The sequence below is a fragment of the Ceraceosorus guamensis genome (assembly GCF_003144195.1).
Source record: "Ceraceosorus guamensis strain MCA 4658 unplaced genomic scaffold IE81scaffold_27, whole genome shotgun sequence".
NCBI lineage: Eukaryota > Fungi > Basidiomycota > Exobasidiomycetes > Ceraceosorales > Ceraceosoraceae > Ceraceosorus > Ceraceosorus guamensis.
Window position 1 is genome coordinate 1 of NW_020290022.1, and position 23143 is coordinate 23143.

General features: G+C 55.7%; 8 protein-coding genes across 8 annotated transcripts; 4 read left to right on the forward strand and 4 right to left on the reverse strand.

The window, feature by feature from the left end:
• Positions 1–2498, forward strand: IE81DRAFT_116666 (hypothetical protein; the record flags this gene model as incomplete). Its single annotated transcript, XM_025510138.1, has 1 exon — positions 1–2498. A coding segment is annotated over one exon (2289 nt), but the record flags the coding sequence as incomplete, so codon positions are not given.
• Positions 2499–2746: 248 nt separating this feature from the next.
• On the reverse strand, positions 2747–4226 carry IE81DRAFT_330005 (GAMM1 protein; the record flags this gene model as incomplete). Its single annotated transcript, XM_025515174.1, has 5 exons — positions 2747–2802; positions 2916–3165; positions 3257–3692; positions 3775–4003; positions 4121–4226. The coding sequence occupies 5 exons, from the start codon at positions 4224–4226 to the stop codon at positions 2747–2749; spliced, it is 1077 nt and encodes a 358-aa protein (XP_025369784.1).
• Positions 4227–5707: 1481 nt separating this feature from the next.
• On the forward strand, positions 5708–6859 carry IE81DRAFT_116698 (hypothetical protein). The gene has a single exon (XM_025510139.1). The coding sequence runs from the start codon at positions 5976–5978 to the stop codon at positions 6723–6725; it is 750 nt and encodes a 249-aa protein (XP_025369785.1). The 5' UTR covers positions 5708–5975; the 3' UTR covers positions 6726–6859.
• Positions 6860–7455: 596 nt separating this feature from the next.
• IE81DRAFT_116711 (ClpP/crotonase) lies at positions 7456–9460 on the forward strand. The gene is made up of 3 exons (XM_025510140.1): positions 7456–7924; positions 8015–8590; positions 8743–9460. The coding sequence occupies exons 1-3, from the start codon at positions 7805–7807 to the stop codon at positions 9130–9132; spliced, it is 1086 nt and encodes a 361-aa protein (XP_025369786.1). The 5' UTR covers positions 7456–7804; the 3' UTR covers positions 9133–9460.
• Positions 9461–9661: 201 nt separating this feature from the next.
• On the reverse strand, positions 9662–13362 carry IE81DRAFT_116727 (hypothetical protein). The gene is made up of 3 exons (XM_025510141.1): positions 12992–13362; positions 12681–12876; positions 9662–12615 (listed from the first exon to the last, which is right to left on the reverse strand). The coding sequence occupies exons 1-3, from the start codon at positions 13214–13216 to the stop codon at positions 9830–9832; spliced, it is 3207 nt and encodes a 1068-aa protein (XP_025369787.1). The 5' UTR covers positions 13217–13362; the 3' UTR covers positions 9662–9829.
• Positions 13363–16113: 2751 nt separating this feature from the next.
• Positions 16114–18511, reverse strand: IE81DRAFT_116782 (hypothetical protein). The gene is made up of 2 exons (XM_025510142.1): positions 17191–18511; positions 16114–17095 (listed from the first exon to the last, which is right to left on the reverse strand). Exons 1-2 carry the CDS (start codon positions 18311–18313, stop codon positions 16293–16295), a joined length of 1926 nt encoding a protein of 641 aa, XP_025369788.1. The 5' UTR covers positions 18314–18511; the 3' UTR covers positions 16114–16292.
• Positions 18512–20506: 1995 nt separating this feature from the next.
• On the reverse strand, positions 20507–20743 carry IE81DRAFT_275751 (hypothetical protein; the record flags this gene model as incomplete). The annotated part of the gene is made up of 1 exon (XM_025511458.1): positions 20507–20743. A coding segment is annotated over one exon (237 nt), but the record flags the coding sequence as incomplete, so codon positions are not given.
• Positions 20744–21070: 327 nt separating this feature from the next.
• IE81DRAFT_366385 (hypothetical protein) lies at positions 21071–23012 on the forward strand. Its single transcript, XM_025517005.1, has 2 exons — positions 21071–22510; positions 22606–23012. Exons 1-2 carry the CDS (start codon positions 21260–21262, stop codon positions 22945–22947), a joined length of 1593 nt encoding a protein of 530 aa, XP_025369790.1. The 5' UTR covers positions 21071–21259; the 3' UTR covers positions 22948–23012.
• Positions 23013–23143: the final 131 nt, after the last annotated feature.

Below are 23143 nucleotides of genomic sequence, written 5' to 3' on the forward strand. Positions count from 1 at the left end.
TCGGCTGCTGCATTGGCTGGTGGGGATGCTTTGGCAAAGCTGGCTAGCAAGGTGAAGCACGACACTGAGAAGGAGCGAAAGCACGATGATGAAGCTGTTGCTGCCGCTGCCGAAGCTCTTGACGAGATCGTCAAGCGCCACGAGCGTGAGCGCGCCGAATTGTCGGAGCGGAAACAGCGCGAGCATGAGGAAGCCGCTTCGAAGGGCGCGGACGCGCTTGCAGCGCTTGTTGCGAAGCACAAAGAAGACTCGGAGGCTGAAGCTAGAGCAGAGCAAGAAAGAGCGCAACGAGAGCAAGAAGCGCGCGAGAAGAATGAGAGAGCCAGAGACGCGCAAAAAGCAGCTGCTGCTGCGGCTGGAGGCGGTGCACTCGCAGAGCTGATCGCAGCACGTCAAAAGGAGGAGCAAGACGCTGCCGAGCGCGCAAAAGAGATTCATGAGTTGGAGGAGCGTGCAGCAGCGGCAGCGATCGCTCAGCGCGAGGCTGAAGAAGCCAAGCGCAAGCAACGGGAAATACAAGAGAAGGAAGCAGCTGAGCTTGCAGCTCGACAGAGGCAAATGCTTGCTGAAGAAGAAGAGAAGCAGCGGCTTCGAGATGAGCAAGACAAAGCTGCAGCTCTGGCTGAGGAGAAGCGTAAGGCAGAGGAGGAGGCCGCCACTGCTAAGGCTCGCGAGGCGGAGGAGGCCGCGCAGAGGCAGCGCAAAGAAGAAGAGGCCGCTGCTGCAGCAAAGCAGCGTGAAGCAGAGGAAGCAGCCGAAAAGCAGCGACAGGAAGAAAAAGCTGCCGCCGAAAGACAGAGAAAGGAGGAGGAGTCTGCTGCTGCTGAACAGCAGCGTGAAGCCGATGAAGCCGCGGCGAGAAAACGGAAAGCAGAGGAGTTAGCGACTGCTGCAGCAGCTGCATCCGCTGCCGCTGCCGCCGCCGAGCTAGAAAAGCAGAGGAAGGCAGCGGAAGAACAACACAAGAAAGAAGAAGCCGAGGCCCAGAAGCGAGCCGAGGCTTTGCGCGCTGAGCAGGAAAAGAAGCGCAAAGAAGATGAGAAAGCCAAGAAAGAAAAAGAAGCTGCCGACAAGAAGCGAGCGAAGGAGGAGAAGAAGAAAGCGAAAGAAGCTGCCGCGGCCGCGGCCGCTGAGGAGAAGAAACGCAAGAAGCAGCTCGAGAAGGAAGCCAAAGAGGCCAAGAAAGCCTCTGAGCTCCAGCGCAAGAACGAGCTCGAGGAGCAGAAAGCCCGAGAAGCTCAAGCTCAGGAAGTAGCGGACGCTAAAGCGAAAGCTGATTCGGAGGAAGCCGCTGCAGCAGTGGTCAATGCTGGCAGAGCAGAGCCTTCTCAGGCCCTCAGCGCAAAGACTTCTGTAACGCCCGAGACTCCAAATGGAGGCCAGCAGTTCCGAAAGGATGACGAAGAAGCTCTGGGAGCTGGAGCTATCGCGGCTGGGGGCGCGGCTGGGCTAGCAGCTTATAGTGGCACGAAGAAAGATAAGGGCAAAGGCAAGGCAGTGGAAGATGCCAAAATCGGAGCCGATGAACCCTTAATCGAGTCAGTCAAGCCAAGCGCAGCTGTTGCAAGTCAAAGTCAGCACGTGCAGGACGCTTCAGACACCTCGGGTGCTTCCAAACGGCAAGGTTGGGCGAGCATGCTGTTCAAGACCCGCCTGGGTGACAACCTTCCCCTTGCCAATGAAGGTGAAGCAGGCGTAGACAAGAGCCAAATCGGCAAGCCTCGTCCGGCTGAAGACAAGAAAGCAGCTTCCAAGGTGCTGAACACGGTCGCGCAGCCTGAGGCAGTCTCGCAGCCGGCTCCCGTAACAAAGGATGTGAATCCCAAACGCCAAAGCAGTCAAGTGGCTGCGTCATCCGCCGATGGCTCCGCTTTGGATGCACAGGTGCCTCCTGAGCTACTCGCAAAGGTTCAAGCTGACAAGAAGGCATCCAAGCGCTTGTCGAAGTCGCAACTCTCTGCTACGACCAACGATGATGTCCAACGTGCTTCGGGCCTCTCAGCGTTCGGTAACAAACTGGGTTGGGCTTCGCTCACCCATCTCAACAAGGACGACCAGGCAGCCCCTAAGCCCATCAGCAAGGATACCTCTCCGCCTGCAACGCCTGCCAAGAGCAAGCTTTCGATCAAGAAGAGCAAAGACAAGTCTGCTCAGGTTGCTGCTCCACCTGCAGGAAACACCAGCAGATTTGTCGAGCCGCCTGGAATACAGCGCGGAGAGTACATCGAACACGTCAATCCAAGATTCGCAAAGACCACACCTTCGGCTCCCGCGGTGCAATGGCGGTAAAGCTATGCGTCGGCCGTCGGGTTCAAACGAACAGCGTCCTTCCTCTTTTCTCTCTCGACACTACGCGGTCGTCCTTTAGGAAACGGCAATCGCTTCCAGTATACCCTCGCTACATTGTCTGCACGCTATTGTTCACCGACGAAGCGCGCAGACGTTCGCTCGAAATGAGCGCATCACATTCGTTTATCAAATTACCTCTTCATGTTTGTGAAATTTTTGCACTTTTGGATAAGAACCTCTCTCCCCTTTCTTAAAGCCAGCGCTTACCTCCTCTGCCAAGCGGCGCCCTATATACGCCGCCTCTTTTGTTACACTTGATCAGAAATTTGTGTTCTTCTTTCTTTTGGACATCACCGAATATACCAACACTCCCTACCCTGATTACAATTTTGGAATTGATCTGTCTCATCGTCGCCAGATGCGATTGGACTGCGCATGGTGTAGCCCTGGCCCGACCTCACAAGTCCAGAGCTGCTCTGGCCATAGCAAGTGCCCCCTGGCGCGTCTTGTGGCCTGCGCTTGCATCGAGGGGACGAAAGCGTGGTGAGGAGGACAAGATCATTGGATGACGCACGCACGCGACTTGAAGTGGCGAGACGCAAGATGAAACCGAACCGTCTGCTCACCTCCGATGAAACCGCTTGCGTGGACAAAGACGGCGCCTTTGAGGTCCTGCTCGAATCCAAGCAATCCATCCAGCTGCTCATCCCTGACTCCCCTCCATTTTTCCGGCAAAGCTTTGCGACTTTCGAAAGAGGTGGGCGTGACGGGCACAGCTTGAATTCTCCAGCTGCTAGAGCTGTCGGGATAGATGACGTACAAAGGTCTCTCGGCTTCTGTGATGTTGAGATGAGCTTCCAACTTGTGCAAGTGGTCCTGCGATGGACCGTTTCAGAAACAGGAATGAGATGCGCGTCTGAATCACGGTACACCGGTGCCGGCCTTAGCCCACTTGTCCAGGACTCACTTTCCAACTCGCGTACTCATCAAACACCAAGATTCTCCCTCGCGAGTCTGCCCCCTCGACGCTTTTCCTACCCTCTACGGCGCGCAGCACAATTTCTCTAGCAGGCAACCAAGCCAATCTAAGCCCTTCTAGCGTATCCCAAAATTCTCCGCCAGCTAGAGCGGAAGCTTTTTCGAACCTCTGATCCTCTTCCTTTTGCTTCTGCGCCGCATCGCTCGGCAGTGCCTCGTTCCAACGCGGATTCAAACGTCCCACTCTGCTCGAGAGATCGGTGCTGGATTTGTACAGCGCTTGACCAGGATACTGCGCGATGCCATTGTCGATGCCGTCGATTGCTTCGACGAAATCTTCGTACAGCTTCTTCCACAGAAGATCGACAAGATCCGAATCAACGTCTTCAGAGAGCTTTTGTGAGAGAATGGCCTTGCCGTAGTGTCTGATGTGCCCCGGCAAGAAAGGCTCCGGTTCGTCAACGAGCAACCCTAAGGTAGCATAATGACGATATCTGCAACACTCACTTCCAAACCAGACCAGCGCTGCTCAATTTGGTGTTGAAACCATTCTCAAAGGTATGTTCGAAACCTCTCTGATGATGATCGAACCTCTGTCTTTCCGGCTCGTACGTAGCTCCAACATCCACCACTATGGTGCCCTTGTCGATCAAGCTGGCATCTCTGGTGCGCGTGAGCGGCAAGGACGAAAATTGCGGCAACGATCGAAGAAGAGCTACAGCGAGAGCTTCGTCGGCTGCGAGGTGCGAGGTGCGAAGATTGCGAGTGTCAGAAGAAGGGGGGTAGGGGAAGCCAGACGATTGGCTGCGCTTGCATGAGTAGAATGGGCGAGGGTCTCATCTGAACTGCTCACCGTGATGCGTGCCGTTATGAGTCACGATACCGATCCTCTCAGCACTGGCATCCGACATTTTCTGCTTCTTCGTCTGATGTAACTCTGCGGACGCGCTGCTGGACATGAGTCCTACACTACCAATCAAGTACGCGCTGCAACCAGTCGACGGAGGGACAAGACGCAAGGGTGTTGATGGTCGTGAGGAGCAGCGATGTGTAGTGCAGGATCTGGCAATGACGCGAGCAAAAGGAGGAGGTAGCAGCGAGCAAGTCTGGTGGGAAAAGCGGGAGAGAAGAGCGCAAGATGGAGCTGAGCGCGTCGTTTGCATGCGTCGAGCGTCGAAGGGAAAGCGCTGCTGTGAATGCAGCCAGCCAGACAGCCAGTAAGGACCAATAGGAGCAGAGAAGCTACTGATCCAGAGCGAAGAGCAGCTTTGTGACAGCAATCGCAGTCGAATTTGTCGACGTGAGTTGAGTGCGGGGTGTTGGGTGCGAGTTTTAGTCACGAGTGCGATGATCAGCCCAGAAAAGCTTTGTGCCTTTGCTATGTGACAACGATTTGCATCACGATCGCATAGCTACCTTCACGCTTGTACCTATACGTACCGGCTACTCACCACTCGTGGATGGTCTTGTTTATTCTTGATTCACGATTATTCTTGATTGTGATTCTGTGATTCACTACTCGATCGTCGCGCGCGTAAGGACTTGCTCGCTTGGTGCTGATTGGTGATTCTGAACTTGCAATTCACGATTGTTATCCGGTATCGCTTTACCGGTAAACCTGAACTGAGACTGCGCCATGGCGCTTCTATTCAAAATTCTCTGATTCGGGTCCAGCAGTCACGTGAGTCACGCCAGGTGACGGACGCGCACGCATGTACCGGTACATAGCAAACAGATGATACTCGAGACTCTTCTGACTCAAGACTGTCACATCCTAGCAATCAAATACCATCATCTTCGTATCAAGAAGCTGAAGCTCAAGTGACAGTGAAAGGCACGCGAAAGCACGGCACGGCAGTCGTGAGTCTCCAGTTGGATTCGAGATCATCAGCCCACATGGGATCTGATCAAATCACCGGACGTGCCCAGGCGCGGGCCAACCAGGTAGCTTCAGTAGGCGGTGCCGTACATAGATGGAGAAGACCTCGAGGTACGTGCCTAAACAAGCAGTGCTCGGCCGGCAACATTTGTACGCTAGGCCTCCCTCCGCCTTTGTTCGCATTTTCGCGCCATGTGCCAGCCAGGATAGGAGGGCAAGTGAATGATGAATGACGAAACGAATCATTTTGCCTTTTGCATGACGACCTCGAGGTTATGCTACCCTCCACCATCTGCCGACTTCGCTGCGCACCCTATGAGCCGATGCTAGCCAAGCCAAGCAGACCTAACCGCCGCAAGATTTGATCGACAGGCTTTTGTTTTCTCTTACCCTCTCATCCAGTTCTTCTCTCTGAAGGCTCGACGTTTCACTGCTCCACTGCCGGAAGCAAGGCGGTTCATCGTCTATTTGCCTCTCTGTGCATGTTGCTCGCTGATCGACTACCTGATCCTAGAGGTCTCCTCTCGCGTCAGTGTCTCGGCGTGCCGAACGAGAGCACTTGCAAGGCTCGAGACGCACCCGGCTGTGCAGAGAACGATACAATCGTAAATGCTGCTGTAGCATAGCGCCCGTCTATAAATAGCGAGGGTCATCATGCGCTCCTCGTCCTCTTTTTGGCAGCAAACATTCAGCTCTGACATGCCTCAGCTGCCTTCCTGGACTCTCAAACGACCCTGGGAATCAAACGAGACACTTTGCTTCAACTTCGTCTGCTTTCTCATCTCGCTTCACCTCATTCTTCTGATCGAAAAAGTAGCGCGTCGTCGATATGTTGGCCAACAGCCTCGTAGCCAAGAGCGCCCGGGGTAGCAGGGTAGCATGTATGTGCCTCTGCTTTGTTGGGATCGTGTCCGCGGCCAGCTGGTCAATCAACGTCAACCCAGCCACTCGGGCGACCCTTGCCATCGCTTTCGTCTGCGCCGTAGCCAACCCCATCAACTGTGCCATTGCTACCGTCTCTTCTCTGCTTATTCTGGCTTTCGGCAAGAATGGCGCTCAGACGGGCAACAGCAACCAAGTGCTGCCGATCACCAACAATAGGCGCGAGGCGGCCACATCTCGCTTCATCACGTTTCATTCCAACGGCACTCTCTTTGACGGCTTCTCCAACAAGCTCGTCAATATAGGAGAGACGCACAGCGTGCTTGACACGCACAAGAACGTGCACATCAAAGTCACTCGTCATTCCGCCAAATGGATGCGCTTACGAGCGCCGCTCTCCAACCAGCTCCACTATTCCCGACGACAAGACGGGCAAGAGGATGGGGACCCGGGCAAGACTGACGAGCTAGAACTCTTCTACCACGTGGATGAGAACGTGGCTGCGAATGTGTACGATCAGGCTAGCGCAGATGACAATGCCGCCAAGATTGTCCACTACATGCAAGACAATCAGCAGGTCGATGCATGCTACAATATCTACGCTTCTTCGGACGGTGGAGCTTTGGCCGAAGGAACCGTTAGCGCCATCTCGCACGGCAATGGAGGCGTGGATCATCCGGATCAGTGCGGCGGGTAAGCGCTCAGCAATAACGAATTTCTCTTCTCCCATCTGCCCGAAGCGGCCAGCTTGCCATCCTCCCAATCGCTCCACGTGGCCGCGAACTCCACTTCTGCACTCCAGATCACCCCTTCAGCTTCTCGCTGCTTCCACCAATTCAATTCAAAATCCTGGATCCTTTCAAGACTTCTCTGAACGTTCGTTTCCCCCCTTCCCCACACGCATCCCTCCCCCCCAACACACACAAACACCCCCTCTTCCCTCATCCGATCGTCCTTTGTTTCTTTCACCTCGTCTTGCCATCCAAATTCGACCTCAGTTCGGTCATCATGAAACGTGCTCGAATTCGATCCATGCACAATCGACCACTTACTGGTGGAGTTCGAATCAAACTTTGCGTGCCTGCTTTTTTACTTTGCCCCTTCCCCTCCCTCCCCGGGGCAAAGCATGCCTTTTGCTTGCTTCGGCTGCCAAATCGCAGTGATGTGATGTGACAACAAGGTTTTGCGAGCGGTCGAGCGTGGCCTCGAGACGTTCGAACGTGGGAAATTCACGATGAACCACATTGTGAATGCTGTTCGCATTCACAAATATGATGTCGAATGAGTACCTGCGCATCTCATTGGATTGGCAGCTCCATGCGCTCCGTCCGCCTCACAACGAGGGACTCGACACCGCGCGCGCTCGGCGGGCACGCACCCTTCGGGCCGGTTGTTCACATTCATCACTTGGACCGGCGTTGGTGTGCAGCGCGGCGTGGTGCATCTGTGATCGTGGATGTGACCCACAACTACGTGTTGTGACTGCTCAGTCACGAGTATAGATGCATGGGATGTGCGGGGGAAGATTCGTGATTAACGGCTTCTACCTCGCTGCAGCGGAGGACTTGCAGGTCGAGTCTGGGTGGATCACTCATGACTGCCACGATCCAGAAGCCAGCGAACAGCATCTAGGACGAGCGGTCATCATAGCATCCATCACCCCATCGCTCACATTCCCCATCCTTGACATCTCGACAGCAGGGCTGCATCGATCACTTTGCAAGCAAATCAGATAGATACTCCTCCACCCGCATCAGCATCATCATACAGTCCACCATGTCTGGCTTCATCCAACCCTGTCCCAGCGTCCGCTCCCACCTCATCGTCGACCTGAGCACTCCCAAAGTGTTGCATCTGCGTCTGAACAGACCAAAGCAGCTCAATGCCATGACGGATGTGAGTCGTGTTCCATTCGTTTCCTTTTTCATTTTGTCAAAACGTGACTCATATGAATCGCCTCTGCTCGCTGGCCTTTTTCAAGCTCAGGCGCTAGAAGAGGATCTGTACTCCATCTTGGACTGGTACGAATTTGAGCCTTCTCTCTGGCTCTTGATCATCTCGGGCACCGGACGAGCATTCTGCGCAGGTCAAGATCTGCTAGATTGGTCCAAGCGCGCCCCTCTCCCGCGCGAGAGCACGCCGGGTGCGAATGGTGATCATCTTGCGCTGCAGAATGGACAAGAGATGGAGAAATTTGTTGGAAAGATTAGGGCTGGTGGGTTTGGCGCGCTCAGCTCGAGGAGGAGCAATAAGCCCGTCATTGCTGCGGTGCATGGCATAGCTATGGGAGGAGGTGTCGAGATACTGGTAAGTCGAGAGTCGAGGTTGCGCTCAAAGCATCGCAATAAGCTGCGTCTGTCTGCCTCGCAACTTCAGGTGGTGAGCAGGAACAAGCCTGCTGATCCAGCACGCCAAACCGCCTCCTTCTTGCGTCGCTGCTTCAAGCTCAACTGCGATCTCGTAGTCGCTACATCTGCCTCCATCTTTGCTTTGCCGGAAGTAAGCAGAGGAGTAGTAGCTGCGCAGGGGGGTATTCCTCGACTCGCCGCCGTGGCAGGACACGTAAGTCGAGTGCGAATGAGGGAGAGCGGTCCGCTTTTTTATACTCAATCAAAGCTGAATGGCCCCCCTTTAACAATTCGCCCCATTTTCTGCACACGTACCCAATTGTCGGGCTTCTACCATCCCGAATCGCTGGCCTTTTGAAAACGCAGCACTTTGCATCCCGACTATTGCTCACCGGAGAAAAGATTACGGCAGAACAAGCATGCTCCACTTATCGTTTCGTCACGCACCTGCACATCCTCTCTCCAAGCACCTCGGACGATCTAGCGCAATCCCAAGTGCTCTCCAAAGCTCTCGAGCTGGCAAATCAGATCATCAAGAATAGTCCAGATGCTGTGCAGCTTACAAAAGCTGGCCTTTTGGATGCGAGGGATGCGGCCAGACGCATAGGTGCGCAGCAGCGCAGGGATCCGTACGCGAACGAGGATGGAGTGGATGCGCTGCCTATCGAATCGTACCAGAGTCTCAGGAGCAGAGCATTGTATGCAGGTCAGAACATCAAAGAAGGTCTTGCCGCCTTTGCCCAAGTGAGTTCGTAGGACTCGAGTCCACGCTTCGTTGCGAGACCCCCCAAGAGGAAGGCCTTCGTTTTTGCAAGCTGCCTTGCTCGCTGATGAAGCACCGCCCATCTATTTGTCTTGGCTCGCTTTGCCAACAGAAACGTCCAGTGCAATGGTCCGATCCCCCTGTTATACCCGACACCATCAGCACCGCCGCTCGTCACCGACTGAGCAAGCTTTGAAGCGCGGCACAAGGCCTCAATCAGCGGGACACACAAAGCAAACGCACCCACGCTTCGCTTCCGCCTCACCTTCGCAACAATTTTTCTCCAACGAGACCCCACATTCGCAACTATATCACTCTTGTAATTGTATAGTTTGAGTGCCGTCGCATTTGACATGAGCTGGGCCTACTACAGATTGGGTGACTACTAAACGAGGGCTGGAAGGCGGATCGCGGTGAGGGGAGACCAGACGAGGAGTCTCAGACTTGAGCAACGTAAGGGGCGGAACCAAAGAGCGTGTGTGAAAGCGCAGAGGCTTGCGATGAACGGGGCTGAAGCCAATGACCGAAGAAAGCTTGGAACGGGAGACCAAAGGAGAGCAAGCTAGGAGCCAGATGTAGCACGTATACAACACGAAACGATGTGGACCCGAGTTACTGGAATGCTTTTATGGATGCTGGTGCCTGCTGCGGGCAATGAACAGCCCTTCCTGTCGAGCGTGAGAGATCATCTCAGGCTTTGGCCGTCTTACGCATAGCATCTTCCGATTCGTAGTAGCAAGGATAGAGACAAGCAGCACCGTGCTCCATCGTGTTCATCTTCCTCCCACCGATCGAAGCATAATCCGACGGCTTCATGTCTGCCGCTTCGTCGATGCGGATGGCAGATAGAAGGGATCGACTCGAAGCTCGACGCATCGAAGAGTTGATCATCGCAGGAGGAGGCGCGGCTAGACCCAATCCGGTCGGCATCGATTTGCGGTCTTCCACATTCACGCTGCCGCGCGGGGTGGCTGGGACGGTGTCCAGCGTCGTCTTGCCGCTCAGAACGCTCGCCCGATTGGTGCCGTTGGCTCGAGAAGCGCCGGAGCGACCGATGCTCGACCACAAGCGCGACACTGCTCCTTTGGAGCGCGGGGAGAGAGGAGCCTGCGTGCCGGCATGTTTGGTGCCGACGTCTTGTGCAGGCGCCTCATTGCTCACAGCAACATCCATCGACGGTGCCTTGCGTAAAAATGGCGAAGCAAAGGTGGAGCCGCTGAGCCTTCGCCCGCCCGTGCTGGTCCTCTTCACCTTGGAGGCGTCGGGTGCAGCATTCTGACGCGGTCGCGGGGGGCAGCTTTTGCGTTCAGTGGCAGGCGCAGCGGTATCGTCGAATGAGATGCTTGGAGAAGTAGCACGTCGATGGTGCGTGGGCGGGGATGGCGCCACGCTCAAGAACGACGTGATGGCAGTGCTCGCGTCGTCTCGCTCACGTTCTTGCAAGACCGAAGAGCAGCGGAGCTCCTTTTGGTCGCGTTCCAGCTTTGGAGACGAGTGGGTCGAGGTGGCAGGAGTGGAGCAGTCGCCGCTCGAACTCCTCGAGGCGAATGCGGCGACTTGACCCAAAGACGTCGATGCGGTGTCCGCAGTCATGTTGGAGCTTGCACTCGTGCTGCGTGACAGGTCCGACACAACTCTGACTGTGGGCGTCGGCATCCTCGCAACCGCGACGTCGTCAGGAACATCTCCCAGGCTATCAAAGGCGTCTTGCTCCTCTTCGTCGAGAGCAAGATGACCGCCTTGCTCGGCTGCACTCCACTCTGCATCCGCAACCCGACGGTGCAAAGCAAATCGCGTCGGCGTGGATTTGGGCACTAATTTGCGAACGAACGCCAAGCGACGGGAGTGGTAGCGGTGCGAGCGGACGGGATGGAAAAAGTCCAAACGCATTTGCTCCAACTCTGACTTTCTGAAAGTCGCGAACCCATCCGACATGGTTGGCATGGGGTCGGTGGCAGCTTTGCGGCTGGCAAAGAGCAGTGCCAAGTAGCATTGCTTGCGCTGCAGCATGCTTCTCGCATGACTGCCTTCGGTTTGATCTGGCTCGGCTTTGCATGCAAAGCCCGAGTCGATGCCCATCTGTTTGGTCCAAGGCGCACCGCAAACCAGCAAGGAGGGATAAGCGGGAGAAATTCGCTCCGCTCTCGCCGTGACAAGCGCCTCGACAAAGTTTTTGACGAGCGTCTCGAGCTCTTTGGGACCTTCATGACCGCTTCCAACAACGTGGTCGACTAGACCGCATCGCAGAGCCTGCTTTGCGCTCATCGGCATCATCGAGCGGGTCAGCTCGCGGGCCTTTTGGACGCCACATCGAGCGGGCCAGCTGTATGTGTGCCACTCGGAGCCGTAAAGACCCAGGCCGCGATAATGAGGATTGAAGGTGGCGCCCGCAGAAGCAATGCAGATGTCTGCAGCCGTACCCAACGCCAGACCTCCGGCTGCTGCATTTCCCCGCAGCGCCGAAATGGTGAGGACGCCCGAAGGCGCCAAAATCTTCTCCACCACGTCATCGATGGCATTGATATTGGCCCAGGATTCAGCAGCAGGGTCTTCGGATCCCTCGATTACGTTGAGAGCGATACCATTGGAAAAGTATCCCGCGCCACCCATCAGCACCACAGCATGCACCTTGGGCTCTCGACTCAACGTCCATTCCAGTGCAGCTGCGAGCTCATGGCACTGATCAGTGGCAGTAGCGCCGTTGTAGAAGTCGAAGTAGACGTAGGCAATTCTTGTACTCTGGCCGGCGGTTTCGATGTCGACCCAGACTTGCTGCCACGTTCCAGGCTGAAAAGCCCAAGCTTCGTGGTCGGCAGGCGCGGGCCACTCAGGCACAGCGGCCAGCTCGAGCTTTCGCGCCAGCGCTGCGTCAGACTCGATGGCCTGCACCGATGGGAGCTTGGGATGCAGATGCTTGTCTACCTTCGCCTTTGGCCTTCGCAGGTGTGTGATCCAGAGCGGAAAGTCTGCTCCGCAATCCATCAGGACTGCGCCGGCACGAGTGGCGAGGATGGTGCCCGTCTTCGATTGTGCGGCTCGATGGGCAATGTTCTCAGGAAGGGGCGATGACTGAAGGTGTGCGCCGTACAAAAACATCGAAGGCCCAAGCAGAGAGGACTGCACTCCCGGTTGAGAATCGGCGCTGTTGATGCGCTGGACGAGTACCTCTGCTCGAAGCTTGTGGGTCGATGATGCTGTCAGCTTGACAAAATCGCGTGCCGAAGCTTTGAACAAAGGCCGTTCGTGAGTCGGGCCTCCTAGAAAAGGTTGTTGCCTAGAGACGCAGCCGCTTCTCGCCTCCGCCGATAGCTGCAGTGGAAGGTCGACGCCAAAGGGCCTGGCTGTGCAATGTGTCTCCAGGCGTTCAATGGCTGCGAAGACTGCTCGCACGGCGGCTTGAGAGATGGGTCCGCGGTACAAATCGCTTTTGGTCATCAAGGCGGCTTCTTCATTCATCTCAAACTGTTCAAAGGCGACTGCAAGGCGTCTTGCTCGTCAATGCCTAATCTGCGCGCGCCTCTAGCGGCGAGAGCCCACTCACCAATCGGTCCTGCATCTAGAGCTTCGATGGCTTGCAAGACGGTAATCGCCCAGTGGGAACGTCTTCTTGGTCGAGCATCCGGGGCAGCATGTCGATAGTCGATGAGTGCCAGCTGTTCATGCCAATTTTCGAGCTCGCCAGTATCTCCGAACAGAGCGAGGTCAATGGCCGAAGGTCCAGCGTCTCCAGGGGCGCCCTGGGAAAATTGATGCGAGAGGAACGCTCAGCTCCTCCGTGCGCGCATTCGTGGTTACCAATTCATAAGAGCCCACGCGCCTAGGAGCACAGCTTTCCTCAAGATGGCCACTCACCGGATGGACAATAAGTGTGAGCCACTTGCTGTATACTTGTGCCGGCACTCGCTTGGTGAGGAAAGGGCAGAGGATGAGGTCCGGTTGAGCCATTTCAGCAGCCTCGATCATGAGCTCTGATGAGAGCGCCATCTCCACCGTGACGGCATGGCCGCGTTCTTGCAGTGCCAGCGCGAGACGCTGAGACAGCGAGTTGTGAGCAGTGCAGATGAAGAGGATCTTCATAGCGGTGACACTCCGGTAGGGCGTGTGCTAGCACAATCCTCGGATCAGGGCGGTGTATGGCAGGCCGTCGGCCTCGCGAGCAGGCAGCTACGCGGTAAATACGTGTGCGGTGTGGAGGCTTTCCGAAGTCTGGATACACCGCAATCAAGTGAATGGCCGGGGGCTGATGTGCAGCTGCTGGAGGCAAGAAATGAGCGGGGGATAAGGTGGTGTTGTTTCGGATGGAATAGTCAGTGAGTCGTGAGTATATGTTTTGCCATTTGATCGACGGTTATATAGTTCTGGATCGGTGATGGTGTCCGGTGCACTGATCCGTCATTCACGATTGCTGGCAATCATTCCACGATTTGAGATACACAACTCCTTGCTCGCCCGCGGTGATTGTGCTCGATGCCGAGACGGCGGGCACAACAACGCAGCGCCCGCGGTTCTTGCGTCCAAGACAAACCCCGATCTCACGTCACCTTCGCTTGTCGGTTGCGACGATGACTCAGATTTGACTCTGGCAAGTCAGCTCCGGAAGGATTTGCAAGAGCGTTATACGACCGCGTGAGTCAAGAGTGGGGAGTCAATCAAGGCGTACGTTGGTCGTTGAAATGAATGAATCAAAGTGAATCCATCTGCATGCCCCGCTGTCCGTCCGCATCCTACTTAATTGTGACTGCGCATGTCATTTGCGATACTGTAAGGATGCTCCACCGGAAGACAACTTGACCCGTGAAGTCGTGACTGTTGTGTGCCCACAAAGAGCCCCGCGGGATCTCGATGCAGGGGTACCTTGCGTCAGCCAGCCTCCGGGTATGCAAGGATCTTACGCTGTGACTGTACTGTACTGTACTGTGTCTCGACAGAGCGGGCGGACCATTGCCCTTTGAAGGTCAGAGGAGGCTATCATTGTTCGACACGAGATGCGATCGTCGCTGAGTGGCCCGCTACAGATGTCTCCGCCAGCGCGGTCCGCGTGGGCCAACCAGCTGGACCCTAGCGGTAGTGGCATACATAGAGCCCTTGGCGAAGATGAGAACGGGGAAAGACGGCGAGCGGTATGCCAGGCATTGCCCGGAGAGCATTTCCTCACCTTGAGCCCCTTTTCACCGTCAGAAGACAATTGCCCCCTTTGCCAGAAAACGGGGCAGTGCAAGGGTGAGGAAGTCAATGGAGCGCGAGGTTGATGCTGTGTCGTGGTGCTACGCAATCTTGAGTAATGACCCGTGACCAGCGTCTCTTGATGATTGAAAGGAAAGGCTCCTTGCATGCTTAATTGACGGAATTTGGCGTTCCGCCAGCGACAAATGGAAGAGAGGCACGGACCAACTCGCACGCACCCTTGCCCCTGCCGGCACGCGCCCGTCCGCCATATTCTTCTGTGTCGTAGACCCTAGCTGTCCCTACACCTATCTTTGCTGCTAACAAACTGCCTTGCCGATCATAATCACATCGCTCGCACATAGTCAGTTCTTTGCAAGGCGTTGGGGGCATCCCTCAAAGCTAAAGTGTGGGTTTAGGTCACGCAATCGATGCACATCAAGACCACACCACAAAATGGCGCTGCCTTGCGCATTTCTTTTATGCCATGCGCGTGGATGACTCCAGAACGTGCCCTTTGCAACTCAATGGAGCCCTCATATGCGTTCTTTGCGTTCATTCGCGTAGTCTTCAGACTGGCCGCTGCCAGAGCAATCGATGCGTACGGGTCCTCCGTAGTCTGCTAGCTGACACCGGCCATCACATCGATCGATCCCTTCCTGGCAATCTTTTCCGGGTCGCGAACGCTACAGGTCAATCCAGAACATTTCTGTCCAATTGCACCGCGGCCCATTGATGTATGTGCCTTACTTGAGGAAAGACCGATGACCAAGCCATGTCCCATCCCTTTATCCCCATCATTCATCCCCATCATTCATGATTACATCCCTTTTCATCGACCTTGATGCTTGACTCTTTCATGAGTGCTGCATGGCCTAAGCTCAATCGAATGGCGGGGCACCGCAAGGAGAGCAAGGCAAGGGCGGTGCATGCAGAAACAGGTGCGCCACAATCTGCAACGGGGCTCACAGCATGCATCTGATGATGCAGGAACTCCCCTTGCCGTTGGCGCAGCAAGGAGTCGCGGCTTGCTCGCGTCCACGCAAGCCATCGTGCATGCCATCTACGGTAGACGTGCTACGGCAGACGAAGACGAGGTCAGATCGATCCAGCTCCTGCTTGTATAGCTGCTTTGCAGCATATATGGTGTGCTCCCTGGTGCGTCAAGACGAGACTAATGTCTGGTGCTGGGCGGCCTGAGTCGTGCAACAAGACTGCGTCTATCACGTGATTCGTGTAGCAGGGTGAATCGTGACTTGACTTGACAGGCGACCTCTTACTTCCCAGCTCAAAGTCGTGGGACCCAACACCGGGTACGATTTGTGGGCCTCGAGGCATGGACTTAGCTTCGCCTGGTCTCATTCACTATTATGATTCAATGACTTTGACTCTACCTGCAGCTCATCGCCGTGGGTCCTCAACTCGGCACTCAGGCTCTCACGTCTTGGGTTTGCGCGGGTACCCTTGCGAGGCAAAGGTCCGCATGTAATTCTGCTGGCCAAGCACCAGGTGGATAGGTACCGATTCCAAATATGGCAAGTCGCGGCCAAAATCTCGTCACGTCGATCGCAACATTCGCGCGAGATCAGCTGTCCCGAGGCTTGCTCGTGCTGTTCCAATTACACCAGCTAGGCTTGCAGAGGTAGACTGGCTTCCAAAATCGGCATACCTCACCCAGCATGAGGAATCCATGCCAGAGAATTTGGCCTCCAACAAGGTCCATCTCAGCTGCATGACATTGCTTTGGAGAGGAGGATGTGTATGAATTCAGGTTGCTGCTGTCAGCGTCCAGCACCAGCAGCTTGTGATTAGGCTACACAGGTATGCAAAGACGATGTCCATCAAGGCTTGCCATCGTCGGTCGCAGTAGATGCACGGGCGTGCGATTGTCTCGATCGTTGCACTGCAAAGTATGGCTTTCTTGTCAGCGCAACCACGAACAGTGTGAGTCGCACAAGCCGAGAAAAGCCAAAGCTCTAAGTACGGGTGACTAGACAAGCGTGCTCTGGGACGTAGCACGACGACGCTGGAAAGCTGGCTTGTGTTCCTCAATACTGCGACGGTGATGTGTGTGCTTGTGCAAGACTTTGAGCGGACGAGTGCCTTTGCTCAATTGCGTGAGTTTCGTCGTGTGAATGTAAGACCCGTTTGGCGGCTTGACGCTGCGCTTCGTCTTCGTAGGGCTTGAAATTTTTGCGGCAGGCTTGGCACTCGTAGCGCCCTGAGGCGAAGCTGGGCAAGTCCAAGGTGCCTTCTTGTTCGCCCAATACTTGACATTCTGCACCGTGCGCCAGTAGCACTTGTCGTCGACCTCTGCCCATTCTTCCTCACCAATGTCGGCGACCGGATCTTGCTTGGGCCAGTCCGAGCCAAAAAAGCGAGCTCGGTCCTGGTAGTAGAGTATGCCGCCTTTCTTGTTCTGAAGCAGCCAGTTCGTGCCATCCATCGTCCAATCGACGAGTGTCTCGTCGAACCCAACACCAAACATGCCCAAGTGGTAGAATTGTGTCTTGCCTACGACGAAACCGGTCGAGACGCCTTTGCTGTTCCACATTTTGGGGTCGAGGGAGTCGTCCATATACTCGCTATCGAGGAATGCGGTCCTTGCCATCGAGTCCCAGGGCCTAGCTGCGGGAACGGTGCCTTTGCCGATGACGCTCTCAGCGCCGCCTTCACCGCCAATCATTGCTTGATTGACGGCCAGAGCACCTCCGCGGTTTCCAGACCACGCGGCGATGGTGCCTGCCCTTCGGGCTGAGATCATAGGCTGCCACATGAACATCTTTCCGCTTCCTGGAAACGTCGCGAGGTGAAGTTGCAGTCAGCGTGTCTCACTTCCCTCAAATCGAGGCGGCTGGGCGCGCGTGAGGCAGGGCCACACGACTCACCGACCAGAGTGTCTTGCCAGCCAGCAACCAGTCCCGCAAGCCAGAAGCATTCGCCGTCACACCTGACGGTGTGCCTCCATGCTATGGCCCAGGTGTTGGAGAACAACACCTTGGTGCCCTGCGCAACGAAGAAGCTTGGGCCAATATGAGGAAGATCGGCACTGGCGGATGGAGCGGCGCCCTTCTCGCCGGGCTTTTCGGTCAGTGCAGCGCCCGGAGCGGGCTTGTTGCCGTTGGAACTGGTATTCGGAGCGGTGTTCGGAGCGGTGGTGGGTTTCGAAGCGTTTGGATCGCCTCCAGCGCTCGCATTAGTCTTGCCGTCCGCATTCGGTTCGGCATTGCCACCTGCGTTGGCGCCTGTCTTGTTGTCCGTTTTACCATCCGCATTGGGAGGGGCATTGTCACCTACATTCGTGCTCGTCTTGCCGTCCCCGTTCGGATTGGCATTGCCACCTGCGTTCGTGCTCGTCTTGCCGTCACTTTTGCCATTCGAGCTGGGAGTGGCGTTGCCATCTGCGTTCGTGCTCGTCTTGCCGTCCGTTTTGCCGTCTGCAGTTGGAGTGGCATTAGCATTCGCGTTGGGCGTCGAAGTTGGTTGGCCAGTCGGGGCACCGTTAGCGCTAGATTGCCCAGCAGGAAGATCTCGCTTGACGGGCGTCGCATTGATAGCTTCCGTGTCCCTCTGATTCCACACTTCGACGTCGTGAATGGCAATCGTCTTGCCTTGGGCGTCAAAAGTAAAGACGGGCGTCTCGTCCGTCGGTGCGGCGTGAATGACGGGCCAAGTGAAGCGCGCAGCTTTGCCCGCTTCTTCGGTCCAGATCAACTCCCCTAGCAGCGTGACGGAACGCTTGACCGCGTACTTGGCGTCGAAGTTGACGTAGCCGCTGGATTCGATGTCGCGCTGAGAGATGAGGATCACCGGTGCTGTACCAGCCAGAGCGGCCGTCAGTTCGGTCGAGTTGTGCACGACGACCGTTCCTTTGGGACACTGAGCCAAATCAGTGCCGCCCTTCTCTTGACACGCTTGATGCTTGCCAGCACCGAGCACTCCTGAAAAGGTGGTGAGTGCACATGACACCAAGAGGAGCAAAGACGCGCGATGTAGGGGACTCCAAGGCATTCTTGATGAGATCGCAAAGTTTCAAGGAGCGTGTTCGAGCGGAGAGCGGACTAGGGCAGGTGTCTGATGCTATCACGGGAAGCGACGACGACGGAGATTGGGGGCAGTGGTAGGGATCGAGGCACACGTCCACCGTTCGTCCAAGTGACAGCTCCCTTATTTAAGCGGGAGACCGTGCTAGGGCTAGCGCTGAGCGAAAGGGCGTTGGCGTGAGCCGCTGATCAGGGCCACGGCAGCAAAGTACGGTCGGAAATGGGGTCCACCAGTCTTGAGTGCTGCCTCAAGTGGATCAAGAAGCAAGGAACAAGTCAGGTGTATATATATATGAAGGCTACGCTGCTTGCGGACCGCCTGCTCTGCGCAGACTGCGCCAAAGGACTGTCCTAATGCAGCGCGTTTAGGAAGCACAACGACCGCGACTTGCGAACTGCTGGCCGCCGTCATTCGGCACACTACGACCAGGCGACTTTGAGCTACCCTCCCACGGCATGCCTGGGTCCATGATACAGATTGTCGCACCGGATTGTTGGAATAAGTGGCCGTGAGGTGCTGACGCCGATCTGCAAGACGTTTGCTGCTCGCGAGGCATGAATGACGAGTGCCCGCTGCAGGGTATACAGCAGCATCTGCTGTATGCCAGCCGGATGCTGACACTGGTCACTACGACGCCACTCACGACTGCGCGACGTGCGACGGAGGCAAGGTAATCTAGAAGCGAGGTTGGTGCGCACAGCATTGTGCAAACCCTCTCCTTGATACGATACAAGTTCGTGCTTATCGCCCATGGTGGCGTTGAGGCTCCGATTGTTTAATTCGTCTACGCGAAGGGGCCACTTCCGCCTTGCCAAGCTTCCTTGACTGCTCGCGCTCGTCGCACTTGGCGTTGCCAATGGTGCATTCCAGTGCGACAGCGTTGGAAGAACGAACCGTAAGGCCTTTTCTTCCCGCTCAAAGCTACTTCTGAACCGACTTCTATATCGGTATCACTGGCCGTTTCGAGCCATGTATTTGGCGCAGCGATGGCGATGGGTATCTATCGTAGCAACCGACCGCAGACGGCAGACACCCTGTTACCTAATCCCGGCTTGGCCCGGCTCGGATGCCACCCAGCTAAGGATTGGTGAGCCAACATCGTAGAGCGACCGCACTTTTGCTGGGCTGCGTTCTAATGCAATTGTAGGACCTGCCAAGAAGCTCGATCTGCGTTGCTTGAGGTCAACACCACAACCATACACTCTACCGACAACAGGTCGTGATGCGATGGCTCTTCTGAGAGATTTGGCTGTGCAGAATGAGGGTGTTGCTGCAGCATTGGCGCTGGCAATCATCAATGGTCAGCCACTGATGAGGTATGTATGCTGCAGCAAGTAGGGTGGTCTGCATGTATGCCATCGAAGAGAGGCCAAGATTTCAATGTTTCCTATCCTCTTGACGGGATTGGACGAGATGGAAAGGTCGCACCACAAGCACTACCGAGTTCGGAGTGGAGCTCAGTGACTGAATGAGGGCCCTCGGCAACACGCTTGGCGCACCGTATGCTTGAAGCTACTGCTGTAACGAGTGCGCACACACGCATACAACAGGATTGATCTGCAAAGCATTGCATTGCCTTGCGACGGCAAGGAGGTGATGCCGCCTCCGGCTGTTGGATTGTGTGGATGTGACGATCGATTGGCCTTGAGTCTCGGTGGAAGACGCCGGGCGCACTTTCATGACAGGCGCGCATGCGACCACCAGCAAAACGAACCGGCGTGTGCTTCTGTCTTCTGTCAGTGTTGGCGAGCAAAGTTTGGCAGGGTATGCGATGTGATGTTGCCACTGGACGCAATGTTGTAGCAATTGAGAAGTTACTATGCGGTGCCGTAGACGTTTTTTGTCGCGCTCATGTTGAATGCGGCAAGGATCAGGTGGGGCCAAGCGTCGTGCTGGATGGAGCTGCCTTCTGCTGTGCTTAGTGTCACGAGACTGTGCTGGAATGATGGATCAGGTTGCGGGCGTGGTGTCTGGGCCCAAAGGTGAGACTGCACTCACTCTATGAGTCGCATCCACTTGGCATGTGTCAACCCAGCTTCCAGCAGACACTTGCAAATCCGCTGCCGCCGACTACTTGTCCTTTTTGTTCTCCTGCTTGCCAGCAGCTGCGGATGCATCGACTCTCCTAGCGTCGGTCTGCGTGGCCTGTTCCGGTCCTTGATCCTCCAAGAAGGCCACGACGATGTAGGCAACAAGGACAATGTTGACCACCAACGCTGCTATGCCTCCCGCAAATGTCGTATTATCTTTGGACAGGTGAGTGATGGAGACGTAGTAGGCGGTGAGAGGAGCGGCAAAGATGAAGAAGGAGAAGAGGGCAAGCTTGTAGTACACTCCAATTGCCGGATCCTTGCCGCGAGGAGCCACGTTGGACGGTTTGACATCCATCGTGGTGACGATTCAGCGCGCTTGTCTGTTGACTGGCTGGATCGAAACAAACGCGCGCACTTGTGATAAGACTGGTGACTTGTCAGTCCTGTGCCAGACAGAAAGGCGAATCGCGAATAAATCACAATCACGAATGATGAAGACCGATCTGTTCGTGAGCCAGAAGAGTCGACAGTTGGAGTATAGCGCGCTGCTGCACGGACAAAGATCGACACAACAGGCCGTATGAAAACGCCGCCACACTCACGCAGGCGCCATCATGCAGGCGGCCGCTCATTCGTGGTTAGGAACGATCGGTGTAGAGCGCGGGCCTCCTCCACATGCTGCTCCTATACACTCACGACTGCTGTGACTGCACCCTCGTCCTCATTGCACTGCTCACCCATTCACGATTTTACGCATCCTCGCCCAGCCGTCATCCTGCCAATCGATTCCCATTCACCTCGTTCGTGAGCGTCGCACTGGATTCGTGCGATCCACCAGCTCGGGGTTTCTGGACGCTTTTGATGCGTGAAGGCGCACACGATGGACACGCAGGCCGGATTCTTCTACGAGCCTGGCGTGGTTGAAGCAGATGCGGGACCATCAACTTCTTCTCTCGCGCTCCAATCAGCGTCTCAGCCTCCTCAGCGTCTCACAGCCACGCAGTCTGCGCGTTTGAGAAATTGGCTCGAAGACTCACTTGGCGTCTTGCATCGAGGTTGGCAAAGAAGGTTCGCCAAGAGCGGAGAGAATAGGTTCGTCACGCTGGACCAGTATCTCGATCAAGCGCAAAGCATCTTGAGCGTGCTGGCGCTCATACCGCAACACTACGAAGGTGCGAGGAGGAGGGAGGAGGTCAAAGTCCCTTACTTGCTGAGAACTACCAGTGAGCTTGTCGAGGGAGTTGTTGGATATGACTTGCGGCCGTACAGGGAAGAGGAGGAGCATACACCCACATCGCTCAACTACAAGGACCCGGGAGACGCAGCGAACGCTCACGATGGAGCAGGCCACTCAACGGCTCCACAAGTTGGCGGCACGCCGCTACCGATGCAGTTTACCTACGTTCTCAGGACGTTCGCCCTGCTCGATGCTCAATGGGTCGCGCTTCTCGACGGCAAAGACCTAGACTACAAGTCGGCCCAGGCGCGCAGTACGCGCAACTATCCGTATTCTGGCGATTTATACGAGTTCAAGTCGTCCGATGACACCCTTGAAATGGGTGAGGAATGGCACGCTTCTACACTCACGGGTCGACATCCAAGAGCGAATGCTACCGCAAGTCATGGCGCATCTCAGCGCGCGACAGGGAATCTGGAAGGAATCAGGGCACAGAGCGGATCGGGCAGAGCGCTCTCACAGACGGACAGAGTGAGGCTGAGAAATGTGGTCCTGGATGCAAGGGCTAGATTCATGCGTTGGATGAGGTTGGCTTTAGACGCAGAGATGCTCGATGTTGAGGAAGAGAACGCGCAAGAGGACGAAGTCGAGGAGAGCGAGCGGCGTGATCAAACCGAAGTTGGACATGCGAAAAGTGCAACTTCTGCTGCTGCTGAAGAGGTTCACGAAGCTGCCTGCGATGAGCAGCCAATGACTAACGCTGGCACGGAGGATGATGAGGATGAGCTGGATATGGAAGAGGTTCTGCCTCAGTCGCGCACCGAGAGTAAAACCTTCTCATTGGATGATGGCCCGCCGCCGATCATCGATCGGTCTCATGAACTCCGAGCGATGGATTCACTTCAAGATACTTCTGTAGAAGGTAGACACTTCGCAGATTTGTTTGCTCGAAAGGTGCGTCCCACGCGGCTGCTCGAGCCGCATTCGCTTGCAAGAACAGTGTGTGAAGGACGACTAATTCGAGACATACCTGTGATACTCTTCTGCAGCTTGATCCTGATGCGGATGAGGAAGACTCGGATAGCGAAAACGACGCCTCGCATGCAATTCGGTCGGAGACCAGCCAAGAAGATCAAGGCATTTCTTCGAGGCGCTCTCATACATCACCTGAAAATACATCTCAGACTGGTGGCGCTCCAAAGGTGGCATCCGAGGCACCTCAGGAGCGAACAGGTGCGGAGCCGGCAGACACGGGCGTCTTGATGTGGGAGAAAGCGTTCTCGCATTTGATGGCGGGAACGCTCAGAAGCTTGTCGGAAGGAAACGAAAGGCAGTTGGAGAGACTCGAAAGGGAGAGAAATAGAGCTGCTGGAAGGCCAGAGGATGATTAATGTATTTGTACGAGCAAGTTGTGGTAGGGTCCGAATACGGGTCTGAATGATTGTGTGTGTGCGGGAACCTCGACGACGCCTTCGGTACAGGTGGTATCTCATCGATCTAATTCCATGGTCTTCAGTCACCTGAGTAAGCAGGTGTGAGTGTCTAGTCCGAGACTCAAGCTTATGGTAGATCGGAGATTTGAAGTCC

Excerpts from the sequence above, each read along its gene's own strand:
- IE81DRAFT_366385 (XM_025517005.1), top strand. The coding sequence starts at position 21,260 with ATGGACACGCAGGCCGGATTCTTCTACGAGCCTGGCGTGGTTGAAGCA. Across the intron at positions 22,511-22,605 it reads CAGATTTGTTTGCTCGAAAG|CTTGATCCTGATGCGGATGA; the intron begins GTGCGTCCCACG and ends ACTCTTCTGCAG.
- IE81DRAFT_116727 (XM_025510141.1), bottom strand. The coding sequence starts at position 13,216 with ATGAAGATCCTCTTCATCTGCACTGCTCACAACTCGCTGTCTCAGCGT. Across the intron at positions 12,877-12,991 it reads TCACACTTATTGTCCATCCG|GGCGCCCCTGGAGACGCTGG; the intron begins GTGAGTGGCCAT and ends CAATTTTCCCAG. Across the intron at positions 12,616-12,680 it reads TCTAGATGCAGGACCGATTG|TCGCCTTTGAACAGTTTGAG; the intron begins GTGAGTGGGCTC and ends GACGCCTTGCAG.
- IE81DRAFT_116782 (XM_025510142.1), bottom strand. The coding sequence starts at position 18,313 with ATGCCTTGGAGTCCCCTACATCGCGCGTCTTTGCTCCTCTTGGTGTCA. Across the intron at positions 17,096-17,190 it reads CTGGCAAGACACTCTGGTCG|GAAGCGGAAAGATGTTCATG; the intron begins GTGAGTCGTGTG and ends CGACGTTTCCAG.
- IE81DRAFT_116698 (XM_025510139.1), top strand. The coding sequence starts at position 5,976 with ATGTTGGCCAACAGCCTCGTAGCCAAGAGCGCCCGGGGTAGCAGGGTA.
- IE81DRAFT_116711 (XM_025510140.1), top strand. The coding sequence starts at position 7,805 with ATGTCTGGCTTCATCCAACCCTGTCCCAGCGTCCGCTCCCACCTCATC. Across the intron at positions 7,925-8,014 it reads AGCTCAATGCCATGACGGAT|GCGCTAGAAGAGGATCTGTA; the intron begins GTGAGTCGTGTT and ends TTTCAAGCTCAG. Across the intron at positions 8,591-8,742 it reads TCGCCGCCGTGGCAGGACAC|CACTTTGCATCCCGACTATT; the intron begins GTAAGTCGAGTG and ends TTGAAAACGCAG.